We start from the raw sequence: 27,938 nt of genomic DNA on the forward strand, positions 1-27,938 counted from the left end.
TGGGGGAGGGGGGGGCTTACTTCATTAATAAGATGGGGCACATTCAGCTTTACAACAGGTGAAGGTCTGGTTCCCATGGATAAAGCCCAATGCTTTCATAGGATGCTTTTGGGCCAAGTCACACTAGAAACAGTCCTGTTAGTGGACTGAGGTGGGGCAGGTCCTGCAGTGAGGTGCAGACGGGAGAGTTCTCCACTTCCGTGCAAATGATACAGCAGGCACGGGATGCATCACAATGCCCTCCTCCCTCCAATCGTGTCTTCGCAGAGCCATCTCACCTGTAGATTGCTGCGCAGGTCAGACAAGAACGTGACGGGAGAGCGCGTCTTGAGATAGGAATCCAAATCCTTCTTGAACTGAGGCGGCATCACACCCGTGAAGTTGGTGAGGATCCGAGGAGCAATGTTGATTTCACTCAACATGTCCACCTTTCAAAACACAACACATCTTTTATGATAGGAAATCAAGCGATAGGGAGGAGACTACAAATAACTTGTTTGCACGATTATGATCTATACTGCTGTCCATCATTTGATAATATTCAAAAAAGGGGGAGGGGACCCTCTTCTGCTCCGGAAGCTGCAGCTGCATTCAGCTAAGTAGGCTTTCAATGCCTCACACAGCCCGTGGAAGGAGCTCTCCCCCAGCAGTTCAGCTTCATCAGCAATGGAAGCTCACTGTCACATGAAGCACATGCACAGCAGCTGCATGACACGCTCTCCCTGGGACCGCATGTGTCCTGCCAGCACTCCTGCAGAACCTTCAGCAGCTTGCAATGAACAGCTGGTCGCCAGAACCCGACACCCCTCTGGCTACCAAGCAACAGCGGTCTTCAAAGAGGACACATCTGGAAGAAGGATTTCACAACAACTGTGAACCGAGGCAGCCCAGCAGGACAAACAACCTGAGCTTTCCTCTGGGAGTTAAGACAACGACTTGGCTCAGGCAAAAGAGGTCAGGAGGAGGAGCCGCTCCCGCCAACTGTCATTTTAAGAGGACCTTGCAACTTCCAGTTATCCAAACTTTAGAATTCCTAGCAGGTACACCAGTACAGGTACATTCTTTGGAGCGGGTCTCCCCACCATTCCGAAAGACGGTTAGCTGCAAGGACATGTGGCAAAACCTCGCCACTCTGATTTGTACCAAGCTGTGTGTTACCTTAAGGTTAGGAGTGAAGGGATCTGGAAGCCTCATATTGCGTGGGAAGGCACTCAAGATCAGATTCCTTAGCTGGATGCAGTTCGGAGGAATCACATCACAGAACCCGTAGTGGTAGTCACAGAGAAATTCTGGGAAATCATGTAATAGGACCAGCAACACACGCAAGGTGCCCTATTTTTTGAAAAAAGAGGAATAGGATTAACCTCTCTGTTTCCCCTTCCTTCACCTATACAAAACAGCATGCAACATAGCCCTTTCCCCTCCTAGCCCATAATTATTTATTGTATACAGCTGATGTAGAAGAACATAAAACTCTGCAGCTGAATCTCAACTCAGTCCATGGAAAGAGTTTTTTACTCTCTGAGCCCCTTGGGTGGGAGATAATGCCTACATACTAACAGAGTTCTTATAAGAGGAACCGAGAACGTACGAGAATGCTTAGGGAAGTTATTCCACATAATTAACATTTGAATAGCATTTTAAGTTCAACATATTGAACATGAATCATCACAGGAAAACTTACAACAGCCCTGTAAGAGAACCCAGTACGATTATCTCCATGGGATGGGGTTATCAGATAGAGAGAAGCTTGCCTGATTGTTTTAGAACTGGCTTAACGTGCACATGGCCTTTTTGGTCCTGGCGCCGACCTGGTAGAACTCTCCAGGGCCCGGCAGAATTTATTATCCTTCCGCCGGGCCTGTAAGACAGAGATGTTCCGCTAGGCATATGGCGGAGGCTAGGCTGGGCCCCCATCGGCCATACTTGACTTGAAAAGATCTGTCCACCACCCTATATGTATCTATAGATATGGATATATGGGCCATGTCTGAAATGAAGTAACTCTTCCATCGCCATCTGAGAAGTTTTTATTGTACTTGTTTTAAATTTTATTGTGTTTTATCTGCTTTTATTTGTTTTTATGTAAATTAAAATGTTGTGCTCCGCCCTGAGCCCGCTCAGTGGGGACAGCGGACTAAAAATCTAATCTAATCTAATAAAATAATAAATAAATATGCACATTAACCAATAAACTGTGCTTTGTACTAAATGAAGCTCTGAAGTTGTCTTCAAGGCATTCTTGTGTAGAGCACACTGCCGGAAATCCAGCCTGGAAGTTACAGACGCACGGATTAGGCAAGATAAGCCAAGACAATTTGTGAACGAGATGCATATGGACAAAGACACTTCTAGCAGCAATGCCAGCCTACACTTCCAAAAGCAGAGCTGGTTTTCAATGCTGCCTGCCGGGACAATCTTGGCTCCATCTAAAACCAGCAAGCCAATTCTTTCCAGCACATCAGCTTTTTCTCATCTACCAGGACTCTGTTTTAGCATGTTCCCCCTCCCCCATGTAAGCATTAAATTGAACTCAATTTTATTTGTAGTTAACTCATTTGTTAAAGTTGTTTGTAATTAGCATACAATCCTACAGGTATTATGTGGAATGACTTGATGATCTTGGTCAAAGTAAATTCCAGATAAAAGGATTTAGGGCTGAACTTGAAAGAGTTAAAGAGGAGTGCAGTATACAATGATCCAGGGGGGGAAAGCAAACATTACAGCAAACTTTAAAAGCAAAAAGTCAAAAGAACAGAACCATTAACCTTAACCTTTGTGCCTGTTTCGGCAGAAAAATTAGCTGGAACTTCAACTCAGTTCTGCTCTTCTCTACCCGCCCTACCTCCAAACTGTTCTTCTAGAAAATTATTTTTGTCTGACACCATAAATTTACCTTGTAGAGAATTTGCATAGGTTTGGCAAGCTCCACATTTCTCAGGAAAGGAGCCAAGTATTTAAATAGGTCGATCAGCAGTTGAGCATACATTGGCCAGCCCTACAAAGAAATCACAAAAAAAGTTACAAGATCTCTGCTAGCATTGTTATAATAGCTGGCCTAGTTCCCATCTATCACCAGTGTAGTGGAAGTAAGTATTTGAATTATATTCCAGTAGTAAGGTAGATCACCCCCCAAATTTCATCTCTTAAATTTAACTAGAAGCTCTCTGGCAAATGCAATCCACAGAGTACCTGCTGGCTTTGTATAAGGGGTGCCTTATGGGCTGAACCCTCTCTAGCACATTCTGGGTTTTGGAGAAACGGACAAACGAGCCAGCTTCACTGGATTAACCCTGAAACGATTGCCAAAGTACAAGGCACACCTTTGCTAAAGACTATTATCCTTCACATAATCAATGAACCATTTTTAGCCCTATACAGCTTTCAAGATTCAGCTGAAAATCTATGAAGGCTTCACAGTTCAGTCACATTTCTAGGGCAATCTACTGAACTAAACCGTCTGCGGTTTCCAAACTAAACCGTCTGCAGTTTCCATTGTGAATATATGGGAAAACGAACACTGAACATCAACAGCAGACATCCCCCAAAAATGTAAACGGCATAAAGTCATTCTAGTTAAACAAAACCTGAAAACCAAGATGCATCCTTATTCCCTGCGGAAGCTTCGTAAATTACAGAAGATAAACTGCAGCCACACCTTCTGCTGTGGTGTATGTGCCAGCATTCTTGCAATAAATATCCGGTGGGAGATCAATTCTAACCAAGCATAAACAAAACCTGGAGCTTTCGTAGGTCTCAGGATGTGAAACGTGTTACTGAAAGAAAAACAGCAGATCACGTAAGTTTTATGTCAGGGTTTGTATAACATTAGGGGAGAATGTATATTACTGTATATTAGGTTGCATTGTCCATCATGCTCACAGTTACTTTCAAAATTCTATGCTCCTACCTCACCAGAGTCATGCCAGTTATTTTTTAAGTTAAGTCTGTTTTTTTAAAGTTAATTTACAAACTTCTATTTCTCAACATACTTGGGGAGTCGTCTGACCTACTCTGTTGTAAATACCTGGGTTTGCTACTTCTGTGACTGGCACACGGACCAGCCATTTTACTACTAGGTACAGTGACGAGGTATGTTACATCCAAAGGTGTTCTTACAATTTAAAAAATCTGAGATTTAAAGCAAGTTTCTTGGTGGCGCTGTCACCCACAAAAGTGTGAAAAGGCAAGCAGCAGAGAATGGAGGCGGCTTGGGCAGAGGCGCTCATGCTCTGGGGACGGGGCCTGGAAGCCGTGCTGGTCTTTAAAGTACGACTAGATTGGAATCCCGCTCTTCTGCTGCAGACCAACAGGGCCACCCAACGGAAACGATCTTCAATGAGTTCTTACAAGAGGAGGCCTTTACCAGCCATGTAAATTCCCCATCCAGGTAGAACAAGATATCCTATAGAGTGCTTTACCAAAGTAAAAACTGCCCTTCAGACACCTGAGAGAGATCTGGCACTTCCTCCTGAAGCCTGGCTCTCAAATGCCTTAAGGAAAGAACTCCACATATCCCATTAGTTTAGCTAATCACATTATTCTCACAACAGAGGCTGGTTCTTTTAATATGGCGACATATTTCAGATCATGCAGAATAAAATAAAACCTAGTTTAAGAGGAGAGTCAACAGAAGTTCAACATGACCTACCAGAATGCTGTGAGAGTCTGAAAATTTATTGTTTCCAGGACATGTTCAGGAGCATTTAATTCCAACAGCAACATGATGAAAATACGGTGGTAAGGGAGCTGCTGAAATTCACTTTGGCGAACATCATGATCTTGCAACAGGACTCCCACCACTATCCCAAGAACCTACAGAGAGGAACAAATCAAAGTTTCATTGATACAGCTGGGTATGAACAAAGATGCAAAACTCCTGGAAATTATTAAAGGGGGGGAGGGTCATTGAAATTTCAGGAAAAGTTTAAATATATGAAATGTTTTCCATTTAAAAAAATCAAAACGAAGCGTGTTATATTTGAGTCCACTTAAATGCATCATTTAGCACTCGAAATTGTACTGTTTGGCATATTTAAATAATTTAAGATACAAATGCAGCCGTTTTCCACAAAACCCAGGTGTCAGAGAGGCAGGAAACTGCAAACTGCTGCAGCCTGTTTCATCAGGTCACGTGTCTTAGTTTTTGCCATCTAAAATTAAAAAATACTGAAGTGGAAAACAAAACACAGTGAATTTTGTAGTGAACAAAATGAAGTGTTTTATTTAGACAGGAACAGTCTCATACAGTTACAAAGCAGGATTAAGCATATTTAGATATTGATTTGAACTTCGTAACACTGATGTCTTCATTAGTGTATCATCATAAAGTTAATTACTTTAAACAATAAACACAGCCTCCAAAATACACTCCTATATGTTTTCAAACTACATAGGAATTATGTGGCAGATTTTTATATATAAATATAGATTTAAAATTCCGGTGATAGATATATAGATCTCAGAGTTGTCCCTCAGTGGAACAGGCTTCCTCGGGAGGTGGTGGGCTCTCCTCCTTTGGAGGTTTTTAAGCAGAGGCTAGATGGCCGTCTGGCATCAATGCGGATTCTGTGAACCTGGGCAGATCATGAGAGGGAGGGCAGGAAGGGTTACATCAGTGCTCGGTTCTCGTGGCTCCTCCTTACATGCCCAGGATAATGCCGATTGCCACCTTGGGGTCAGGATGCAATTTTTCCCAGGCCAGTCTGGCTAGGGATCCTGACAGTGCTTTGCCATTTCTGGGCATGGAGTGGGGGGGGGGAGGAGGTATTTGTGGATGTCCTGCATTGTGCAGGGGGTTGGACTAGATGACCCAAGAGATCCCTTCCAACCCTATGATCTCGCTCTCTTTTTTCAGTTTCTGATTTGAAAAAATAGGGGAGTGGGGTTCCTGGAAAAAAGCAAGGGGTGAAAGCAAAGAGAAAATTCCCATAACACTGACCCCGAAATGTTTCCTGCAGGGGCTCGTGTGGAAGTAGATCCTTCCTCATGAAGCTCAAGGCCTGCTCTGAAGTGCAGCACCCGCTCCTGATCCACCAAACGCAAGAAAGCAAACAATTACCGTATAAAAGGGCCTCTACTGACCTTGTTGAGCAAGTTGATCTTGGTGACGGTGTTGGCAGCCTCCCCAGAGTGCTTCACCAGCAGCGCAATAAGGCGCACAAAGGCATCCAGATTGTGGTAGCACTTGGCACGGATCATGGTGGGGTTTGCAGCAGGGTTGTGCTGCTGCTCTGCCTGAGCACGGTAGCTGATCTCCACACACATCTCTGTGCAAAGGCGAAAGAATCGTGTGATCAAGTCGTCGGTCTTCAGGATTCCTTGTTGATGCATCTGTTATGGGGACAAGAACAGACTCAGACCTGCAGGATTTGTCTCTGGTCCAAAAGAAGCTAACAATATTCCACATACATAGGCTAGAAAATCAGCGGCACGAATCTGAACACCTTAGTTCTGCAGAGGGATGGGGGGGGGTGATGCTTCCTGGGGCCACGTCCTACACTTATCCTTGTGGCATGGAAGACCTTTGCCCTAGCTAGGCTTCACGTCACACTGATAATATCTGAATATAGGAGCTGTGTGGAAAGGTGACAGTGCCAGCACAGAAGCAATCATGTCACCCGCCAAGTCTCTGGTTCAGTCACGTCTGCGGTGCTGCACGCTGCATGGGGTCAGACTATGAGGAAGCAGCTTTCACTTCACAGCAGCACTGCGCAAATTGCCCCTCTGTTACACCTGCAACACAAGAATTCCCACCCCCCCATCAAACTTTAGCTCTGTGCTGCACAAGGGAATTCTTGCATCAGTAATGAGAAGCCTTCTTGCCAAATAGGTTGCGTTTTCTCTTGAAGTGTAACATACAGTGACTGTAAGTTACTTTCCTGGCAACCTGATCTACTGCTCACATGCAGTACAGCATTTTGATACAATCTTCACAACATGCTGCACGTCGTATTCCAGATTCTCCCCCTCTAATGGCCAAGGCATACACAGACACGCTCATTAGAAGACTTCTAAGAAAAAGGTCAGGTCATCAGCCTTCTCTTAGCCATAGGGACAGCATAAAGTCAAGCATAATTTTGTTTTCTAAAGCAGAACAGAAGAGCTTTTACGAGTACCATTTTACCCCAAATTCTCAAAAGAAAGGAGGGACTTAAGCCATTAATTCTTGTGCATTAAATTCGGAGGGTTTTTTTTCTGCCTGCAAACTTTAACATACAAAATAGTCAGAGCCATTCCGCATTTAAGATCAACAGTTTCCATTGTCATCTCTTTAGTGAAAAGCAACAACACAGCCTGTCTGAATATTTGCATTGATTGATGCTGGTGTTCCAATGACAGTGCTAAAAATATCAGAAATTGCTCAGCATGGTTAGGATATTCTATTTTCATACAGGAATTGACAAATCCCAGGCATCAGTTCACCCTGGCATCTAGGAATTTCACTGTGGGACCTAGTATTTTTTGTGGTTGCAATAGTTTGAAAATATGTCATACGTATCCCTGAAGGCTGAAATATAAGCCTGTCTCTGAAATTTCTGAGCAGGTTTTTAGAGGTAAAGGAAATCTGTCAAAACCTGCTTTAATATACAGTCTGCAGCAATGTACAGCTTTAATACAAATTTCAACACAGTAGAGGAAGCTGGGACTTGCTTGATTCAAATGCAAACAGAAACATGGAGCCTGTTTGAAATGCCACAGCATCCAGCACTTCTGCCAGTTTTCAAGGATGGAACAAAAAGTCATTAGAAGCATAGAGTCACTTCATGCAAACAGCCTAGAGCAGCCTCCATGCTTCTGTTCGTATGCTGCAAATCCACTGAGGGTTCAGCGAAGCACCACAAAATTTCTGCATGTCTCCACCAAGAATTTTTATTCTCTTTGTGTATAAACAAAAGGTTTCTTAGCACCTGCTGAAAGGAAGCTTGACAGACCCATCGCCCTCTGTTCCATATACATGATGTACAGATCTCATTAGTGCCATAGGTATTTTTACACAGTTTTTTATGTTGACATATTTATATCCAATTTTTCTGGTTAAAAAACCTCCAGTTAGTCTTAAACCAAGTAAAATAACACAGTATCACATTAATAAAAAAAACCCTTACTCCTAATGGCCAACCTGGTGACCCTGTGCCTATCAGTAGGGTAATAAAGCAGTGCTACTACACACCAGGTTGGAATTTCTGAATACTCAAAGGAAATCCCAACTATATGGAGGGGGTGGGGCATTCCTTGAATCCTAATATATCCTTCCTCCTTTATGAGGTCTTGACCACTTCAAAGTTAAAGAAAAACTGATGAGGTTAAACAGAACTGTAACAAAAGCATTTATTTTGATCTTAAATAGCTGTGTACATACTCAGTTGCAAAGGAACAGAACTTCTGAACAACTTGTGCCCGATGCAGGATGAAATTAGAGTTGGGGAACGGATGCTGTGAAGCACATGGCCAGCAACCCCAATATATCCCACTCTGTCTCCCGTACAATACAGGAAGGGAGAGGCAAAAAAAGGGACTCCCCTCCACTTCTGCACCACGCTGCTCAGAGCCAAATGAACCCCTCCTTACTTGCCTGGCCGTGAAACCTAACAATGGCTAGTGGTACACTACTGAGACACAGGGCCAGGGGAACAGAAAGTCACTCGGCCAACTCAGGAACTCAGCAACGCCACGCTACAGTACAATTAACGAAGTTCCTCATGAGCTCTTCCGTGAAGCTGCTTGTGCCCCAACCCTGGATAAAACAGAGCAGCCCCATAAAAGCAGGAAAACAAACCCTCCCCCAAATGTAGGGGAGAACAGCGTGGTCTTCCCCAGCACATAAATTACAAAGCTCAGTGCCGTATGACATACAGGAAGTATTCCATAAACGGGACAGGGCCACAGACAAGGTGATATGCCTGATCGCCATTTAAGTAAATCTCTGAATGTGTCCCAAGTACACTTAGATGAACGGGGCAGCTTCATATGGGAGGAGAGTGGGTTAAGACCAGGGCATCTGAAGAGTTGTCTCCTTCTATATGAACTTGCTCCGTATTTCAAGAGTGCTTTGGAGGTCCTGATCCGTAACTCTTCGCAGTTCAAAACTAGGAGTAGGGGGGTTGCTGTGAATTTCTTGCATTGTACAGGGACTAGATGACCCTCAGAGTCCCTTCCGGTTCTATGTTTCTAAGAGACAAAGTGGGTGACAGTAGGTTTTTGTTCCCCCACTAAGGAAATTCAGATGAGCAAATCCTGGGTAACGATCTGATCCTTAAAACCCACCCAGACCCAATTCAATGCCCTCTTCTTTGCAGGGTGAACCACTCAGCTAGAGTATGTTTCCATTTATTAGCTCTCCGCTAGTCTATCACGGGCGCTACAGTATGTCGGTCAGATAAAAGGGAGGAAGAGACCTCAACGTCACCAGAATGTCAGTCGCACTTCACTCTGGGTCTCCACACAACTTCTCCCAATCGCTTCATGTCGAATGTTAAATAGCATAATGGACAAAAATGGGGAGCCCTGTTGTACCCTATAACATAAATGCCAGGGAGCAGAGCAAACAAGATCCTCCCCTACAGAATATTTTCTGGAACTACTCAAGAAGAAAAAAACGTGCCTTCAGCTTGCAACCTAGGCAGCCAGTAGAAAGTGGTATTTAATGGTATAAAAGGCTGCCCAGAGGCCCAGAAGAATCCACACGGCCATACTCTAAATCCCATTTCTCAAGGAAAACTGTCAGCCAGAGCAACAAAAGCAATTTCTGCCAACTTTGAATTAGCTGCTGGATCTAGATCCTCAGCATCCTCAAGATGTATCTGGAGTTGAATTCCTCCATCCAATTCTGCATGTTGCCCCAAGAGGGTAGATTTGCTATTGGTTGATTGCAGGAACCATCATTTTGGTCCAAGGAGGACTTCTTTGGAAGAGGTCCAACAGCACCTTCCTTCAAAGCAGTCACAACCAACACCTCTTGGACACAACTGGTCACCACCCCCTGGCCTCTCAGATGCATAAAAGGAAAGAATGGAGAATTCAGGTTGTATGCCTCTTTTCTTCACCTGCTTAGAGCAGATTAGAGCAGATGCAAGCAATTGTAACAGGTTCTGTGTTGTCACCCAGGCAGGCTAATACAAAGCAGATCCTGTACCACTTTCCTCAGTTCTTCTGGACAGCTTTACACAGATTCTCTTTGCCATAACTACAACAGCTTCCATTTTCTTTTTTCAATCACTACCAGAGACTAAGCTCAAAAGTGAACTCTAGGGTCTACCTAACTGGACTCAGACCAAGTTTCTTTCACTTCTGTTTCAAGTCCTAAGTACTTCACGGCCCCAAGTTTCCTAAGTAAAGGACTGAACATATTCTATTAAGTAAGGAAGGGTATTTAGGAGAGATTGCGCGTCTCGCCTCTTTGCCCGTATCAGGTTCCTTGCAGCTTCCCTGTGAGAGATCCTCTGGCCTCATGCCTCATTAGCAATGTCAGTCTGTGCAGGTATGTTGTTGAGCATGTCTGTGTTCTTCATCTGGCCTGAGAAGGATAGACACATTGCTCGAAGCTCTAGTCAGATGGATGTTCCAACTTTGATTCAGATTGGGACCAAGCTCCCTGGGCCCAGCTGGACCAGTGGTTATCAGAATGTAAGCTGATTCTCTGAGAGGGGATAGACATGAGGCCTTGCTCCAGCTACCACTGCAAATCTTCATGTTTCAGCTGAGAGGAGAGTCAGGTTGTGCCCATGAGCTATTTAGGGGTGAAGTAATTTCTAGAATGGCCTGGTGGGAATTTGTGGCCACAGACCCATGATCTGACTGGATGTAAGCATAAGCAAAAAACTTTGTCAGTTTTGGAGGTTTGGAGGAATGGAAGGGCCAAGATTACTTGCCTATATAACTTTTATTTAGGGAAAGCAGGACCTTTTGATGGTGCAAGTTCTCTAAAGAGCTTGGAACCGGTGGACGAGAGACAGGCAAGGCAGATTCTTGGCCTAGGGTCTACCTGCCAGTTCCTGAGCCAGATGTTTCTAGAGGCCATGGCTTTAGCAGAAAACTGCAGAGAGCACAAAAAGGAGCCCATACAAAGTCCTTGCCTTAGAACCTTTTAGGCTGCAATCCCTTGTAATTTTGGGAAAGGCGGTAGTTCTGTGATGGGAGACGTGACACCCTTGTGCTAGAGACCTATCAAGCCAGTTTTTTCTATCCCAAGGTGTGCATCCACTGCAGTGGCCAAGCTGGGTTTGCATCCCCCACCCCAAGATAGCTGTACTGTTCAGCTCCATGGGGGAGCAGCATCCAAAGAGACCAGGTGTCCGTTTATTCATGTCCATAGGATAAGGAGAGCTTTCCTTCTTTCAGAGAATTTAACCTTTGGCTGCTACTTCTTGTCTGTTTCATAAAATTTAGGCTGCTGTGATAAGCGGAGGCACCAGCAGCTAGAAGGGCAGGAGCTTCTCCCCCTGATGCCTTTGACTCTGCATACTAGAGATGAACAAACTCAGTCTATAGGATGCCCCAAAACCCCTACACAGAACTAAAGAGCTTAGCCCTTCTATTTCAAGCCTGCCGTGTGGCGATAAACTTCCCACTTTCACTCCAGCTCCTTCCCAAAGGAGGGGCATATGCCTGTGATTCCAGCCCACTTTAAAAGCCAACTTGGAATATTTACCTTAATGACATCATGTTGTGCACAACCACCAAACAAGAATGAGACTATGCAGGTTATCTGTGATTACTGGCTAATGAGCTAAAGGAGGAGATTATTTGAGTCCATGTGAAAGATCAGATTTAAAAGGAATAGGACTCGTCTGCTAGTGAGAGAAAGTGAACTGGAATCTTATTAACAGGGGATTGCAAAGACCCTTTAAATACTACAAAAGCCACACAAAAGTCTCTTTCCACGAGCAGCTCTTGCGAGCAGGGAAGAACATTACATGGCCTCAGCACATCAGCAGAGATTGGTTCAATAGTGCCCCACCCACCCCTGCCCAATTATTCAAGTAAATGTCACACACAACAGAAAAATGGTATCCCACATCTACTAGGTATGTGCTTCAGCAAAGGTATAACAGGGCTGTCAATGGGAAAGTTTGGGGGGACTTGCAGCTACACAACACCATACTTGATTCAAAGGGCATTACGCCCTAATGTCGAATAAAAAGCACCTTTCTTTCCAAAAGCTCTACCTGTCCAACAAACGCCGAGAATGCTTTGGTACTGTCACGACCAGCGGCAGCAGAGTGGTAGAGGTTGACCCATTCCCTCAGCAGATATTCTGCCTTTTCCCTCAGGCCAGGGGGATCGTCATACTCGGAGGCTTGAGAGATTCCAGAATGCATCATAAAGTTTGGTCCTCCGTGAGCACGGTCAATCATGGCTTCATAGTTGGAGCGCACCACTTCCATCAGCTGTGGCAACCTAGAAGAGACGCAGTACGCAGGAGCTTAGTTGTTGATGGCATGGATAGGGAAATGGGATCAAGCAAACAATAAATGTTTTTTCCCAGTTTGTATCCTGCCTTTCCTCCGCAGAGCGACACACGAGGGGATCGCCCACTTTTACTCTCTTAACACCCCGATAGGTAAGAATTAGTTGTTTGCCCAAGAGCAGCTGGTGAGTTTAGTGGCTGAGCAGGGACTTTAAACAAGGCTTCCCCCATCCAAGTCCAAAAACTATCCACTCCCACAGCTGCTCCATTTAGCAGCAAAGGGCCCCATCAGCAATCAAGAGAATGGGAGAGGATGCAGCACTCACACGAGACTTTTTAATGTCTCTTTGCGTTTTTACACACAGATTCAGGAGTGCAGCACTACCTCCATGCTCACCTCCAGCAGGGAAGCTCAAACATCCACTGGTTTGGTTTACATCCTGTTTGCAGGTTGCAAACAGAGTCCTGGCTTTTTGACGACTGGTTTGATGGCTCATCAGTGACTGGCAGGTTGTTTCACTGTATTCCTTATTAACCATGCGGTACAGCACAATTGGCTTTATGCGCATGTGCATTCTTGCATAGCCCAAGTGAGTTCTGCTATCCCCCAATCTTTGCTGTGTTAAGTGCTCTGCTAAGCAGGCAATTGTTTAAATAGACAATTCAATCCCTCACAAATCATATACATTTGTGTGTTTCGATAAAATCCTACCCTATCCTACCCTATCCTTAGTGGAGCTAATGGTTGCCAGTCAGCTAATGGAGCTAATGGTTGCCAGTCAGTTTGAATTGGCAGTGCCTTTGCACATATGCAGCTTTGGGTAAACCTGATGCAAATCAGTTCTATGGGTATTTGCAGCTGTTTGGCATGAACCAAACAGACCAAGTGTCTGGCTCAACATCTATTCACCACATTTGAATACAGCACCCCTCTGAGATAGCTGGAGTGTGTGGGGGAGGGTATCAAGTGAGGTTTCCAATAGGAAGCTTAGAAGGGGACCGGAATTCAAGACTTCTGAGTAACGCTGCTGTATCATGAAATCTTGGCTGGCTTGCAGGTTTCCTAACACAAGTATCTTTTGATTCAAATTTAGGGGTGCCTGCTTCCATCACCACCCCATTCTATGTCCTCCAAGCTTGCTTTTTTCTTCCATTTTCTCATCACCAGCATCGTCCCCACCCTCATAGAACAGGGAGGCTTCTGCACTTCAACTCCAGACAGCTTTAACACTGAGAACTAGCACGTGAAGAACTACTTTAACTTTTCCCTCATGCAGTCATCCCCTATGTACAAGGAATTTTGATACAGAACAGCATTCAGAGCTGCAACCTAAAGGGGTACAGTGTCAGGAAGGCAGGATCAACAAGGCCTGAATGGGCAAGAAAAGCCCGACCTAATAAAAAGGGTCATGTCTGGACTACCCCAGAGGCAAAGAACAGTCTGGCATGAAGGCAACAATGCATTTTACAGACTTCTGAAATAGAACTCAAAACCAGGTGGGATGAAGCTATGATGCATATTCAATTCCACAGCTCAGTACAGTACAGGAACAAAAGATCCTCTGCACGATTTTAGAGAGAACGCTTAACACAATCGGCAAGGCAGGAGCAGCACTGGACAGGATTTCAAATTACCCTTCTGGTGCGTTCCCTCGGGAGTGGGCGTTAATCCTCATCAGAGTTTCAATGGTGTGGAACAGATCAGCCTCCGTTATGTGAGCTACACTTCTCTCATCCACCAAGAGGATTTTCACCAACTGCATTGCAAATGCCACAGCCATGTAGTTCAAGCCATTCTCCATCGACTGCCCGAAAGAAAAGAAAAATACAAGATGGATGAACTGCTTCCACCCCCACAGCCTTCAGGCAAACTTGATGAAAAGTCAGTGCTGGCATCTCACCTGAGCCAAGTGAAGATCGTACTGCTGCATGCTAACTAGGTGGTTACGTATCAGCAGCTCTACTGCTTCTACATTGTATTTATATTCATCTCGACATTCAATCAGGCACCTGGAAAAATCAGTCGTTTTCTCATATTAAACTGGCCTTCCTCTCCATCTCAATATTCACAGCATATACAGATTTGGGGCACTGATTACTTCTGCAAACATTCACATAGCGAGAACGGTATTGAACTACTACTGCATACTTCATGCTGAATCAAGAGCATAGAAGGGCAAGAAGTGGAATACAGGCGGAGATATGAACGCCTGGAACGTTAAAAGAAAAACTCTTTCTTGAAGGATGTTTTTAAAAAAATATTTCAGGAAAAAATTAAGACATTCTGGGAGAACACCTAAAAGCACCTATGAAATATTTATAAAATGAGTGGAGTACTTTTAATAAGGCAAGGGGTTGCTCCCAACGATCTGTGGACACAAGGATCTGTCCTCCCCCCGGCCCAGTTCTCAACATATTGACACTGCATCTCAGTGCGGTTAAGGTGCTGGATTTTTATGAGCGTAATATTGCCCTCTGCATACATTGTTTGATATGCTCATCCCAATCAAAGCATCTTCAGTTAACCTTCTGTGGAGTTCAAAGCCTTATTTCTCTCCTAGCTCGTCAACACTGACCTTGTGATCTGCTTATTACACCACGGAGAGCCATAAGCACGGCCGTCCTGCAGGGCTTTCAAAACGAGCAAGTGACACTCCCGATAGCGGAGGAGAAGATCGGAATCCGCACCACTGGTGGCATCCAGCAGGCCCTCAACAGCCTACAGAAGGGACAGTGCACAGGCATATCCTAATAAAAATGGTTTGAATCCTCTCACTAGACAGGAGAACGTCACTTGACCAGACAACTATAGCACATTCTTAACTCAGGGATGTACCAGCTTCTCCCCACAAACTAGAAACTACAATAGCAATCTTCATACATGGAAAGAAAAACAGCATTTTGGACCGGCCTTTGCTTCTGTTTGAAAGCCGGCTGCCTTTCATGCATTACCTGTTCTCTCCCCCAAATAGTCTCTTCTCTTCCCTCTCCCAAATAATCTGTACTTAAGATCACAGGTGCAATCCAGGGCATTACCATGAGACCTACTGCTTTTACAAAGTAACTGAGCACAGAATGTCTATTGCAACTGAGGACAGGGAACAGACAGAATAGTTCATACACAAACCTTCTGGAGCAGTCCAAGAGCTGCAATAGCATCACGAGAATTGCGAGCCACGACAACGGCTTCCAAGAGGCTTCGTAAAGCTTGGGTTTGAGGATTCATGGGCAGGGTGTGAGGAACGGACTGCAGGTGCTGTTCCAGTTCTGTCATGCATTTGTCATAGATCTGTGCTACGTCATCAGTTGCCCAGGCTTGCTGATTTAGAAAAAAACACAAGAATATTGCCTAGCTTAGTTGCTGCACAGATTAATGAGAATCCTGCAGGTTCATCACAATCCCAAATTTCTCTTTCTGCTACAGCTTCAGCATTAGCATCAGAATATTTAAGAACATTTTAAATTAAATATGCCTGCCACATGGTTAAAAGAGCAATTAAGGGGTCAGCAACACAGCAGCAGATTTTATTGTCCCAGGGGTGGACTGATTTAAACTCCCCTCCAGGCCAAAGTAACAGGGCAGTCCTAAACATAGTTGCACCATTTTAAGTCCAATTAAGTGTCAATGAGTTTAGAAGGGTGTCATGCTTCTTAGGATGGTATTGTGACCCACCAATTGAAATCAAACCTTTGCAAGTATTATTTAGATACCTCCTAAACATTTGCACACTAACGAGTTGTTATAATCATAAACACCATATTGATTCAAAACCAAACAAAGCTTTTATATAACCTCATAAGGTATGCTCAAAGTGCCTTAAATATTTAACTGAATATCTTAGCTATTTTAGAAATACTGAATATTGTATTTTTAGGGGAACGTAGAAGGCATTTTAAATGTTTTAAATCCATTTCTAATAATAATAACAACAACAACATTCGATTTATATACCGCCCTTCAGGATGACTTAACACCCACTCAGAGCGGTTTACAAAGTATGTTATCATTATCCTCACAACAAAACGCCCTGAGAGGTGGGTGGGGCTGAGAGAGCTCTGACTGACCCAAGGTCACCCAGCTGGCTTCAACTGGAGGAGTGGGGAATCAAATCTGGTTCTCCAGATTAGAGTCCCATGCTCTTAACCACTACACCAAATTGGCTCTCTTTTACCCACCCGGGCTTGCCTATTGTCTAACAGATATACAGTCTACTAGATATACAGTCATAGATAAGCAATATATGATGTTAATCATAATTCAGATTTCTTTTGGTAGAATGTATGATGCCTTATGAAGAATGATGCCACTAATCCACACTGCTTTGAAGAACTTCAGAAACGTTTCCAATGACTAGCACATCGTTCTTGGGAAGCTTAATTCACATTAACATTCCACTACCCACGTAACCTTGAACCTTCAAAATGGTTTTAACAATTTCAACTGGGTTTCTACCTTCATAGGCTGAGCCAGGATTCCTGTGGGCTGAGTTAAGTCATTAGTTGGTAAGAAACCAGGGACGTTGCGTGCAAATTCCTCATAAACAGCGAGCTGCTTTGGGTCTACACCACCAACCTATAACAGTGAAATAAAGTGGTAAAAGCCATGTTTAACCAGATTTCAGCACACCATCTACAGGCAGGTTTAAGCAGGGGACATTCAGGCAGTATATTTGAAGTTCACAAAAAAAATTAATTGATCTCATCAGACGAGGAGGATACATCAAGAAAAGTTACTCTTGCTTCAGAAGAGGCTTAAGAAGAGATTACCCAATTAATGCCCAAAACACTACTACGCACGGTTCTTTATTGGCACCAACTAAAATGTATACAGGCAACAATCATATTAGTCACACAGCAATCTTACTGATAACTTCTCAACTGTGTAGCAAAAAAAAAATTGGGGTTTCCCACTTTGGGGGAAAAAATTCGTAAATAAGAGATTTCCGAAGCGGCAAGCTGCTTCGGGAATCGCTTATTTAAGCCGCTTCATTGTGTTCCTTAAAGATTTGGAGCACACCAACAAACTTCCTCATCCAGCTGCTTATTTCACTTGATGAGAGAGGAAGAAGGGGGTTCCCTCCTCCCCCTCCCATCAGGAGAAATAAGCGGCGGCGGGGGGGGGGGGTAGTTTAAATCCCACCGGCTTCGGCAGGGAACTCCCTGCCAGACAGCTGATTTGGGGGTTAGAATGTCCCTTTCCGTGGCACTGCCCAGCAGGTATTCCTTTCCATTTCAATTTGCTCCTTCATGTTTGGATGATATCCCTGGCCACCTCTAACTCCTCCCATCCCTCACTCTGCTGCCACTTTCAGCTTGCATCCCTTCCAACCCCATTCTTCTGTTCTGCACAGCCTTCTCCTCCTACTGACTGTGATCTTCACCATGTGCTATTTTGGTCTGCAAAATGCTGCACCTGTGCTGGCCCTACTGCATAGATTTAGCTGTCCATATGCAGCCACTGGGCCAGCTCTTAGCTATTGTACTTTTTTTTTAAAAAAAAAGGGTTTTGCAAATCACCGTTACAAATATCTGTTTTTTATCAGCTTGATTAAATGTCCACATTGTGATATGGTCACATTGTCACCCTCAACTCCTACCCAGAACACAAATAGTGCAATCCTAAGCAAAGTTACTCCAGTTCGAGCCCCTGGATTTCAATGTGCTTAGACTGGAGTAACTCTGCTTAGGATTGCACTGAAAGTGTAATAGGCAGAGAAGTGGTTTGCAATCTTCAAAGAAAAGAGCACCAACCCCCATGGAAAGATCCATTTCAAGAGATACACCTGACAGCATGTCTTATCCCTTGTCCCTTCCATGGGAGGGTTGATCCTGCTTTGTTTATCATGCCAGTATATAAAGATTTACAAAAGAAAGTAAGTCTGTTCTCTCCCACTCACAGCTCCACTCTGAAAGGAAAGCACCAAGGGCTGCTACCACAATAAGGTCAATAAGGGCTATAAATGTGACAAGGATGCTTCAGAGGGCATGAGGACACCTTAGACTACTGGTCCATCAAGGTCAGTATTGTCTACTACCTTGACTGAAAACGGCTGTGTGGGATCTCTGGCAGTCCTTGCACATCACCGACTGCCTGATCCTTTTAATGAGGTGCTGGGGATTGAACACGGGGCCTTCTGCATGGCAAGCACAAGTTCTGCTACTGAATCACAGCCCCTCGCACACCACTAGTGGCAGGAGCCATCTCTGTATGAGGGGTTGTTCCTCTAAGCCATTCTAAGTACTTTCTATTAATTCTATCCTCAACCTCGAGAGCTTAATTTTGCCTCAATTGCCCTCTAAACAGCACCTGCCTTTTATTTAAACAGTGTTTTTGGAGGTTGCAGACTGCTGACTTGGAGGTGATACCACAAGACTTGCATTTTTTTTTTTGGCAGCCAAGGAGCAAGAAAAGCAAACCTTTTCCTCCATATATGGAAGAAGAAAACACTGAAAAGTGGCTTCAATACTGCATGCCCACTCAATGAATGGCTAAGTACTCAACTCCCGGGGGAGGGGGGTGGGGAGCATCAAGCTATGCCGGCCACTGTAGTAACTGCAGCAGCAGACGGCACAAGCGGCGCACACAACTCGAAAGCTGCTCCACAACCAATTCAAAACAACTGAAAATTGGAAAGTGCTATAGTAAGTGCCTCCTTTCAATGTAAAAGGGATCCCCAAAGCACTGAGTTCCTTTACTTGAGAAACAACGAGCAGCACAGTTTGGGCCATTAAGTCCCATGAGCAGAAGACTCCTCAAGCCTGAGTCCTAGAGCAGATACTGGGACCTGATTCTGACAACAGATGTCGCCATCCGCAGTCCTCTAAACCACTTACCTTTAATCTGATCTGTTCCGGCATCCGCTCAGCCTGGTAGGTCAGCACTACAGGATCACAGTACCTACGGCCCTCTTGTCTGGCATGCTTTCTAAGCTCAAATTCCTGCCCAGAAAATTGAAAGGTTAATTTGATTTAAGCAGGTACAGTCAAGCCTTTAGGCTGTGAGTCCAACGTGCCCCACACTTACAGTGGCCAGCCGCTTGTCCATTTCGGGGCCTGCCTTCTCAACAGCCATCTTCTGAATGAAGCAGCATGCCAGCTCACAGTTGTCCTGAGCCAGCTGGGCAGCAGCCTGCTCCATCATCTCCCTCTGCTGTGGTGAAGCAGCCTGGCACAAAAGGCAAGACGAGAAAGAAAGGCTACGGTTCTGCTCTGTCGCGTTTAATCTGTTTATTTACTCTATTTATACCCTGCCTTTCTCCTCAACAGCAGCGTACATAATTCTCCTCTCATGCGTTTTTGCCTCACAACAACCCTGTGTGGTAGTTTCAGCTGAGCGTGTAGCTGGCCCAAGCCACACGCTCAACAGCTGTGCGCTTCAACAGTAGAGCTGGGATTCAAACCTGGGTCTCTCGCATCTTAGTCTGACATCACCTTCATAATGCCTGTTAAGGAGATGCTCGTATTGAATCAATCAACACTACATGAAGGGGGTAATCCTTTGACTGCGAGGTGAAAGCAGGTAGGAATAATCGGCAGCTCTGAAGTAACACAGGCGGGAGCAAAAGAGGCCACTGAATGAAGTACGCCAGTAAAGAAACTATCAGGATTAAGTACTCAGCATTATCTCTGCCTCCCTGGCAGTTTCCCAACTGTACCTACCAAGTACTTTTTTGAAGAACTCCTAGAAAGTTGAGAACATTTTCAGGTCCCAGCAATTTAACCCTGCATTTTGGCAAAACGTATCCTCAGGAATTAACCCCGGGGCCTGAGAGTTTGCCACCTTCTAAGAACGCTTCTGAGAAGTAAGAAATGTTCACAGGTTGCTTTGGAAACTTTGCAGACTAGCTCGCCTCTCTTCAGTTGAGGAGCTCTCCAGGTTCCTTGTTTTATGCTGCACTCCAAGAGATTCACAGACAGAAGGGGTAATCTTCAGAAAAAGGAAAAAATGGAGGAGGAGGGACATGGTGCTGCCAAAGCTGGTTGGGATGCTATTTGGCACTCCAACTCCTGTACAAGTATGCTAATAAAACTAGCGGGAACAGGACTTCCGGTTTGGGATTCATGGAGGTCTAACGCAGCTCCATTTGCGGAGCTGACCGGATTGCCGTTTTAACCGGCCGGAGGGGTGAAAATAACCCGCGGCCGACTGCTCTCAGGCGGGGAGCAGGCAAAGAACGCTCAAGACCCTAGGGTGAGCTAGATCTCGGACGAGGGGGGGCTCTACACAAGGAGTCTCCCCCCCGATCCTTGAGGTCCCACCTTGCGACGGGTCGGCTATAATCTCTGCGGCAATTTTGGGGCCAATTCGGCTGGCATAAGACCTACATACCCAAGCTTCGATCGGGGAGGGAAGTCGAGAGGAGAATTTAAGATCGAAACAGCGATTACAACCCGAGAAAGTTGAAGAGAAGGTAAAGATCGCTATCTCTTGAAACGGGACAGATTGACAAAAACAGAGAGGAAAGAAAGTAGATTTTTAAACTGCAACAGACTAGTGAAAAGGAGGTGAAGACTCGGCAGGAGTTGTATTTTAAAAGAGACTAAGTTTAAAGAAGTTATTACAAAAATCGGACTATTGTTTTGAATACCTGTGGTTTTGGAGCTGTGGGAAAAAGACACCATCGCGAGACCTGCTGTGGGAAGACGGGAGACAGGAAGTGCGTAACAACAATAGAGTGGCTGGAGGGAAGCGGCCCTTGCCAAGGGACAGGAAGTGGGGAATCGCCATTTTTGAAAGTGGAAGGGTCGTGGCTTCAGCGGAAGAGGAAGTAGGCCATCTTGGATTATAATAACATAGAGAAACCATAGAGAAAAGACGTCCGACATTTTGGATATAAAAAATTAATTTTGGCAAAGATTGGGACATTTGAAAAAAAGGAAAACGTTTAATTATACGCCACGGAGCTGAGGAAGAGAGCAGATTCGTGGGAGCGAGCTAAAGCAAGCCCCACGATGTCGAAAAAAGAGTGGCAATCGGCAATAGAAAATTTGGACAAAAAACTTATAGACATGATGAAAGAACTTAAGGACACGAAATTGGAGCTTATTAAAGAGGTCAAAGAAGTTACACAGACAGTAAAGTCGGAGCTGTCAGAAGTGAAAAAAGGCGTGGAAACGATTAGCAGTGAATTACAAGGAACGAAACAGAGAGTCAAAACAGTAGAAGACGCGATGGAGAATTTAATAGAAACGCAACAAACAGAGATGAAATTGGTAAAGGGGAGGATGTCAGTTGCAGAAACTAAACACATGGAGAAGCAGCTTCGTTTTCGTGGTCTGCCAGAAGTTGAAGGGAAGTCAGCGCAAGAACAGATGACTGAGGTGTTGGCTGAATACCTGGGGAAGGAGGAGGAGGAAATTGTGGCTATCCTAGATGTGGCGTATCGTGTGAACTCGAGAATTGCAACCCAGAGGAAACTACCAAGGGATGTGATCGTGCAGTTTACAACTAGAAATATGAAAGAGAGGATTGTGACAAAACAATTTCAAGATCCATTGGAGATTGATGGCAAGACGATTATCATAATGAAGGAATTGCCCAGATCAGTGTTACTGGACAGGAAAAAATATAGAGTGTTAATTCAGACTTTGAAGGACATGAACATTAGGTACAGATGGGAGTTACCGGAAGGAGTGTCCTTTGAGTTTGGAGGGGCAAAAAAGCGTATCAGATCTGAGCGGGAGATGGAGAGATTTATTAAGGACAATGAAAAAGACTTACCAACAAAACCATGAATATGGAGTGTAAAGTATTATCTTGGAATGTAAATGGACTAAACTCACCGAATAAGAGAAAAAATATTTTTCATTGGCTACTAAAACAAAAATGTGATATTGTTTGTTTGCAGGAGACCCATATTAGAAAACAGGATGTAAAATATTTAAAATCTGGAAAATTGGGCAAAGAATTTGTAGCGGCTTCCAACAAGAAAAAAAGAGGAGTGGTGTTGTATATAAAAGAGGAGCTGCAGCCAAAATTTGTTATGAGAGATGTGGAAGCTAGATTTGTAGCAGTGGAATGTAATTGGAACTTAAAGAGAGTGTTGGTAGTCGGACTTTATGCACCTAACGGTGCAAAGGAAAGCTTCTTCGAGGACTTAAGGAAGCACTTAGACGATCTTGTATATGACCAGATAATTCTTGCTGGAGATTTCAATGGAGTGACAGATTTGGAACTAGACAAAAAGACTACAAAAGCACAAAAGAAAAGAGGACTATTGCCAAAGCTTTTTTTTGAGTTGATTCAACAAGAGACTCTCGAAGACGTATGGAGGAGAGAATATCCTAAAACCAGACAGTTTACTTTTTATTCTGCAAGGCATCTTACATTATCAAGAATTGATATGATCTGGGCCTCAAAGGACTTAGCGTTATGGACTAAGGAGGTAGAAATAATGCCGATGGTAGGCTCAGATCACAACCCAATTATGTGGAAATTTGGAAAAAGGAGAAAAAGGAAAGCCTGGAGAATAAATGAGGACTTGTTACAGGAAAGTGAGAATATGGAAACATTGAGAAGAGAGACTAAGTTTTTTATACAATACAACGTGAATAAAGAAGTACCAACCAGTAAAGTTTGGGACGCGTATAAGGCGGTTGTAAGGGGCATACTAATGGACTTAAATGGTAGAGCAAGGAAAAAGAAAGAGGAGAAAAGACAAGAGATTGAGGAGAAAATAAAGGCCAAAGAAGTACAGTTAAAAAAGAGGCCAGGGAAAAAGAAAATACATCAGGAAATCAAAATTCTTCAAGAACAGTTAACAGCAATGAGTAATAAAGAATTGGAGTGGAACCTTAAAAGACTGAATCAAAAAGCTTTTGAGGGTGCTAATAAACCTGGGAAATATTTGGCATGGCAATTAAAGAAGAAAAGGGAAAAGAAAATAATAAATAAAATTTGTGAAGAAAACAAAACGTATTTGGAGCAGACTACCATTAGCAGAGCCTTTTATAAATTTTACGCTAAGCTGTATAATAAAAAAGAAGTAAACAAAGAATCAATAGCATCATATTTGGAGAAAACCAAACTTCCAGAGATCTCGGAAGCTTGGAGAAATAAGTTGAACAGTGAAGTAACTGACGAGGAAATAAGTATGGCAATACAATCCGCAAATCTAGGAAAGGCGCCAGGGCCAGATGGACTTACGGCTAAATTTTATAAGACAATGGCCAACGAACTGGCACCATTCCTAAAAGAGGTGATGAACGGAGTTTTTAGGGATCAAAGAATTCCAGACACTTGGAGCGAAGCGAATATATCATTGATCCCAAAAGAGGGCCAAGATCTGACTAGCGTGAAAAATTACAGGCCTATATCATTACTTAACAATGATTATAAAATTTTTGCAAAGATATTGGCGGAGAGATTGAAGGGGTGGCTCTCGGAAGTTATAGAGGAAGAACAAGCAGGTTTTTTGCCGGACAGACAAATAAGAGACAATTTAAGGACAGTGATCAATGCTATTGAATACTATGACAAGCGTTGCGATAAAGAGGTTGGTTTCTTCTTTGTAGACGCTGAAAAAGCGTTTGACAATTTAAACTGGGATTTTTTGTTTGCCACTATGGAAAAGCTACAATTGGGAGAAAGATTCATCAGAGCAATTAAAGAAATATATAGGGACCAGACTGCAGCAATTGTAGTGAATGATGAACTGACCAAGAAATTGACGATTAGTAAAGGAACAAGACAAGGTTGCCCGTTATCTCCATTGTTGTTCATATTAGTATTGGAGATTCTGATGATACAAATACGACAAGACGAGGAAATACGAGGAATAAAAATAAAGGACTATTCATACAAGGTTAGAGCATTTGCAGATGACATAATGTTAATTGTAGAAGATCCATTGGAGAACATGCCAAAAGTGATAGATAAGATTAAGGAGTTTGGTGACTTGGCAGGTTTCTTCATTAATAAAAAGAAGTCAAAGATACTATGTAAAAACATGACTAAGCAGAAACAACAATTGTTAATGGAAACAACGGACTGTGAAGTAACTAGTAAGGTGAAATATTTGGGAGTTGAGCTGACTGCAAAAAATATAGATTTGTTCAAGAATAATTATGAAAAATTATGGACTCAGATAGAGAGAGACTTGATCAAATGGAATAGACTGAATTTGTCATGGTTGGGCAGGATTGCAGCAGTTAAGATGAATGTGTTACCAAGAGTAATGTTTTTGTTACAGACAATACCAATCATCAGAGACTCTAAACAATTTGAAAAATGGCAGAGGAAAATATCAGATTTTGTTTGGGCAGGCAAGAAGCCTCGAGTGAAAGTAAAAGTTCTACAAGATGCAAAGGAGAGAGGCGGAATGCAACTGCCCAATCTGAGACTTTACCATGATGCAATCTGCCTAGTTTGGCTAAAAGAGTGGATGACATTAAAGAATAAGAAACTATTAGCCCTAGAGGGATATAAAAAAATTTTTGGATGGCACGCATACCTATGGCATGACAAAGTAAAGGTCAACTCGATGTTCCTGCATCATTTTGTAAGGAGAAGTCTATATACAATCTGGAAGAAGTACAGAACTTACCTACAAGAAGGAACCCCCTTGTGGGTGGTTCCATATGAGGTGATAGATCCGAGAGCTGTGGATAATGAACAACAATGTTTAACGTACAAAGAAATAACTAAGATTGAAGTATCTAAACTTAGAATAAAGACGCAAGAGGAACTATCACCTAACTATGATTGGTTCCAGTATAGACAGATTAGAGACTTATACAACTCGGACGTTGCAAAAGGGGGCATACGAACAGAGAACTCGGAACTAGAGCAGACCCTTCTTAAAGAAGACAAGAAAAGAATATCCAAGGTATACCAAGTACTGTTGAAATGGTATACTGAGGATGAGATAGTTAAAACACAGATGGTGAAATGGGCTATAAATTTCAATAAAGAAATAACAATGGAGGCATGGGAATACTTGTGGAAAACTACAATGAAGACAACGACATGCATTAATATTAAAGAGAACATTTTCAAAATGATCTATCGTTGGTACATGACACCAAAGAAGATTGCGCTAGGGAACTTGAATACTTCTAATAAATGCTGGAAATGTAAGAATCATGAGGGCTCCCTCTATCATATGTGGTGGTCGTGTGAGGTAGCTAGGCAGTTCTGGGGGGAAATAATAAGAGAAATGAGTGAAATTTTACAGTTTCAAATAAATAAGAACCCAGAACTCCTGCTGCTAAACTTGGGAATGGAGGGAATTCCAGCCCATCATAGGACGTTGATTTTTTATATGACTGCAGCAGCTAGACTTTTGTATGCGCAGAAATGGAAAGTACAAGAAGTGCCAACTATTGAAGATTGGATCTACAAATTGCTGTATATGGCTGAAATGGACAAGATGACAAGAAAACTGAGAGATCTGGACTCAGGGCAGTTTAACACAGACTGGGAGAAGCTGAAACAATATCTGGAGAAGAAATGGGAGGTGGGAGGAAAACTGTGGCAGTTTGAGAACTACTGAAGTATAATAAAAGTATAAAAGAGAGGGGTGACTTTACCGGGGGAGGAAGAGAAATGTGAATTTATAAGCAGTTAGATTAACTGATTGAGATATATATAGATATGTATAGGTTAACTGATAGAACATTGACAGAGAATAATTAATGATAAGGTTTAAACATGAGGATTGAGTAAATAACAATATTTTCTTTCTTTGATAAGATTTATATGCACCAAACTGAATGTACAGAAGAGTTAAATTGATTGATTATGCGAGGAGTTATATAGAATTACCATAAAAAGTTGAAATGAGTAATATATAGAGAACAAATCAAATTGTTTGATTTAAATGTGGGAAATTTTTATGGTTTATGATATATAGGTTTATATAGAAATATTCAAAACTGGAAAATGGGATAAATTGTTTATCTAAAGACGTATAGTTTGGGTGTATAATAAGTAAAGGAGTTAAAGATGTACTGCTTAATATAATGGAGAATGTATATCTGTTTTAGACAGAGGAATTTAATAGAAGTAAGGGAAAAGGGACAGAGGGTTGGAAAGCTGTTGGAAGTCAACAAAAGGGGGGGGGAAGGGAGGGGGTTAGAAACGAAAATTAGGGGAAAATTGACTGTAATGTAAAAATAAAAATGTTCTAACCCAATAAAAAATTTTTCAAAAAAAAAAAAAAAAACTAGCGGGAACAGCAGTTTCAGCAGGGAAGGAAACCTTACTGCAGTTTGTGCCTCAGTTCATAGGAAGCACCACTCAAAAGCTGGGTCTCGGGACTGCTCTCTGGGTCTTACTACCTTGCATCCTAGAAGAGGAAGGGAGCCAGTCCTTTGATTGTGAAATAAAGGCAGGCAGGAGCAATCTGCTGCAGTGAAGGAACACAGATGGGGAGGAAGAGAGGCCAGCTGCAGCACCTTCTGGCATGAGCTTATATATCTTTAAGGAGTTGTTTTGACTACAACAGACTAACACAATGATCCCCGATAACAACAACAACATTCGGTTTATATACCGCCCTTCAGGACAACACCCACTCAGAGCGGTTTACAAAGTATGCCAGTATTATCCCCACAACAAAACACCCTGTGAGGCGGGTGGGGCTGATGCCCAGGGACTCCATGGGACCCGCTGACATATCTTGGTGCATCTCCTCATCAAAACAAACAGCACATCCTGTCTTTCTTCCACTTCATTGAAACAGGAGGTGCTTCAGAAAGGACTGGGAGGCATTACAACTGAGCCTGCAGGGATCACCCATTCAGAAAGAGTTGCTCCAATGCCATGGAGAGGGGCTTGGGCTGAAACCCCCTCCGAGCATTCTGTCGAACCTTGCAGCATTGAGACGGGACACAGCCCCTGTGGTGGCCATTTTGTTCCACGCAGCAGCCATTTTATTGTAAGAGCCATTACCTGTTCTCAAGACTTCAAAGGTGCCCCCAGGTTCAAAGAAGGTTGGGGACCCCTAGATTAACACAACTTAGCTTCTGGATTTTGTTCCTAGTTTTTGAACATTTTTATAAATATTATGGCTAAAGAGCAGAGTGGGAAGAACTAAATGTCAGTGAACGCAATTTTATGAACTGTGGTTTTAGCTAATATTGCTTAAAATAAAGTCCTTTCATGAGCTGTAAACATACCCTCAGTGCCGTAGCAAAGCTGTTCTTCAGGTTGGTAGCTATGCTCATCAGCAACGGCTCCCGGCAGGTAATCATAGCCATGCCAGCAGTCAAATTCCGCATCATGTGATGTGCTGCTACACGCATGCGTGACTCTTCAGAGTCCAGCGCAAAATCTTTCCTCACTATCTGCTCGCATGTGGTCATGGCTATTTTAATGGACCGATCCACCACCGGATGCACAAGTTCTTGGACCGCACGCTCGATGGCCTGGCGCACACACTGCTTTAACTGTGGGTGTGCTTGAAACAAGGGAATCTAGAACAAAACAACAACCACCAATGTGACTCTCCACCACAAGCACGAATGTTTCTGGCATGTACGTAACTGTCCTGCAAACAAATCCCTCCTAACCCAAAGCTTGGAAGTC

At 43.4% G+C, this 27,938-nt stretch overlaps 1 protein-coding gene across 6 annotated transcripts in view; it reads right to left on the minus strand.

Moving 5' to 3' along the window:
* CNOT1 (CCR4-NOT transcription complex subunit 1) overlaps positions 1-27,938 on the minus strand; it is a 107,874-nt gene that overhangs the window by 4,235 nt on the left and 75,701 nt on the right. For 4 of the 6 annotated variants that reach the window (XM_055000185.1, XM_055000189.1, XM_055000186.1 and 1 more), the window contains 15 exons: positions 27,530-27,826; positions 19,434-19,574; positions 19,244-19,348; positions 16,863-16,982; positions 15,537-15,728; positions 14,986-15,128; positions 14,311-14,419; positions 14,045-14,214; positions 12,147-12,399; positions 6,085-6,333; positions 4,652-4,815; positions 3,659-3,776; positions 2,897-2,998; positions 1,159-1,332; positions 279-428 (listed from right to left, as the gene is read on the minus strand). In XM_055000185.1, the coding sequence (XP_054856160.1) occupies positions 279-428; positions 1,159-1,332; positions 2,897-2,998; positions 3,659-3,776; positions 4,652-4,815; positions 6,085-6,333; positions 12,147-12,399; positions 14,045-14,214; positions 14,311-14,419; positions 14,986-15,128; positions 15,537-15,728; positions 16,863-16,982; positions 19,244-19,348; positions 19,434-19,574; positions 27,530-27,826 (2,487 nt within the window). The remainder of the gene's footprint in view (positions 1-278; positions 429-1,158; positions 1,333-2,896; positions 2,999-3,658; positions 3,777-4,651; positions 4,816-6,084; positions 6,334-12,146; positions 12,400-14,044; positions 14,215-14,310; positions 14,420-14,985; positions 15,129-15,536; positions 15,729-16,862; positions 16,983-19,243; positions 19,349-19,433; positions 19,575-27,529; positions 27,827-27,938) is intronic. The other 2 variants (XM_055000188.1, XM_055000187.1) reach the window with 1 other exon arrangement.

The sequence above is a fragment of the Eublepharis macularius genome, chromosome 16, assembly GCF_028583425.1.
Source record: "Eublepharis macularius isolate TG4126 chromosome 16, MPM_Emac_v1.0, whole genome shotgun sequence".
NCBI classification, from domain to species: domain Eukaryota; kingdom Metazoa; phylum Chordata; class Lepidosauria; order Squamata; family Eublepharidae; genus Eublepharis; species Eublepharis macularius.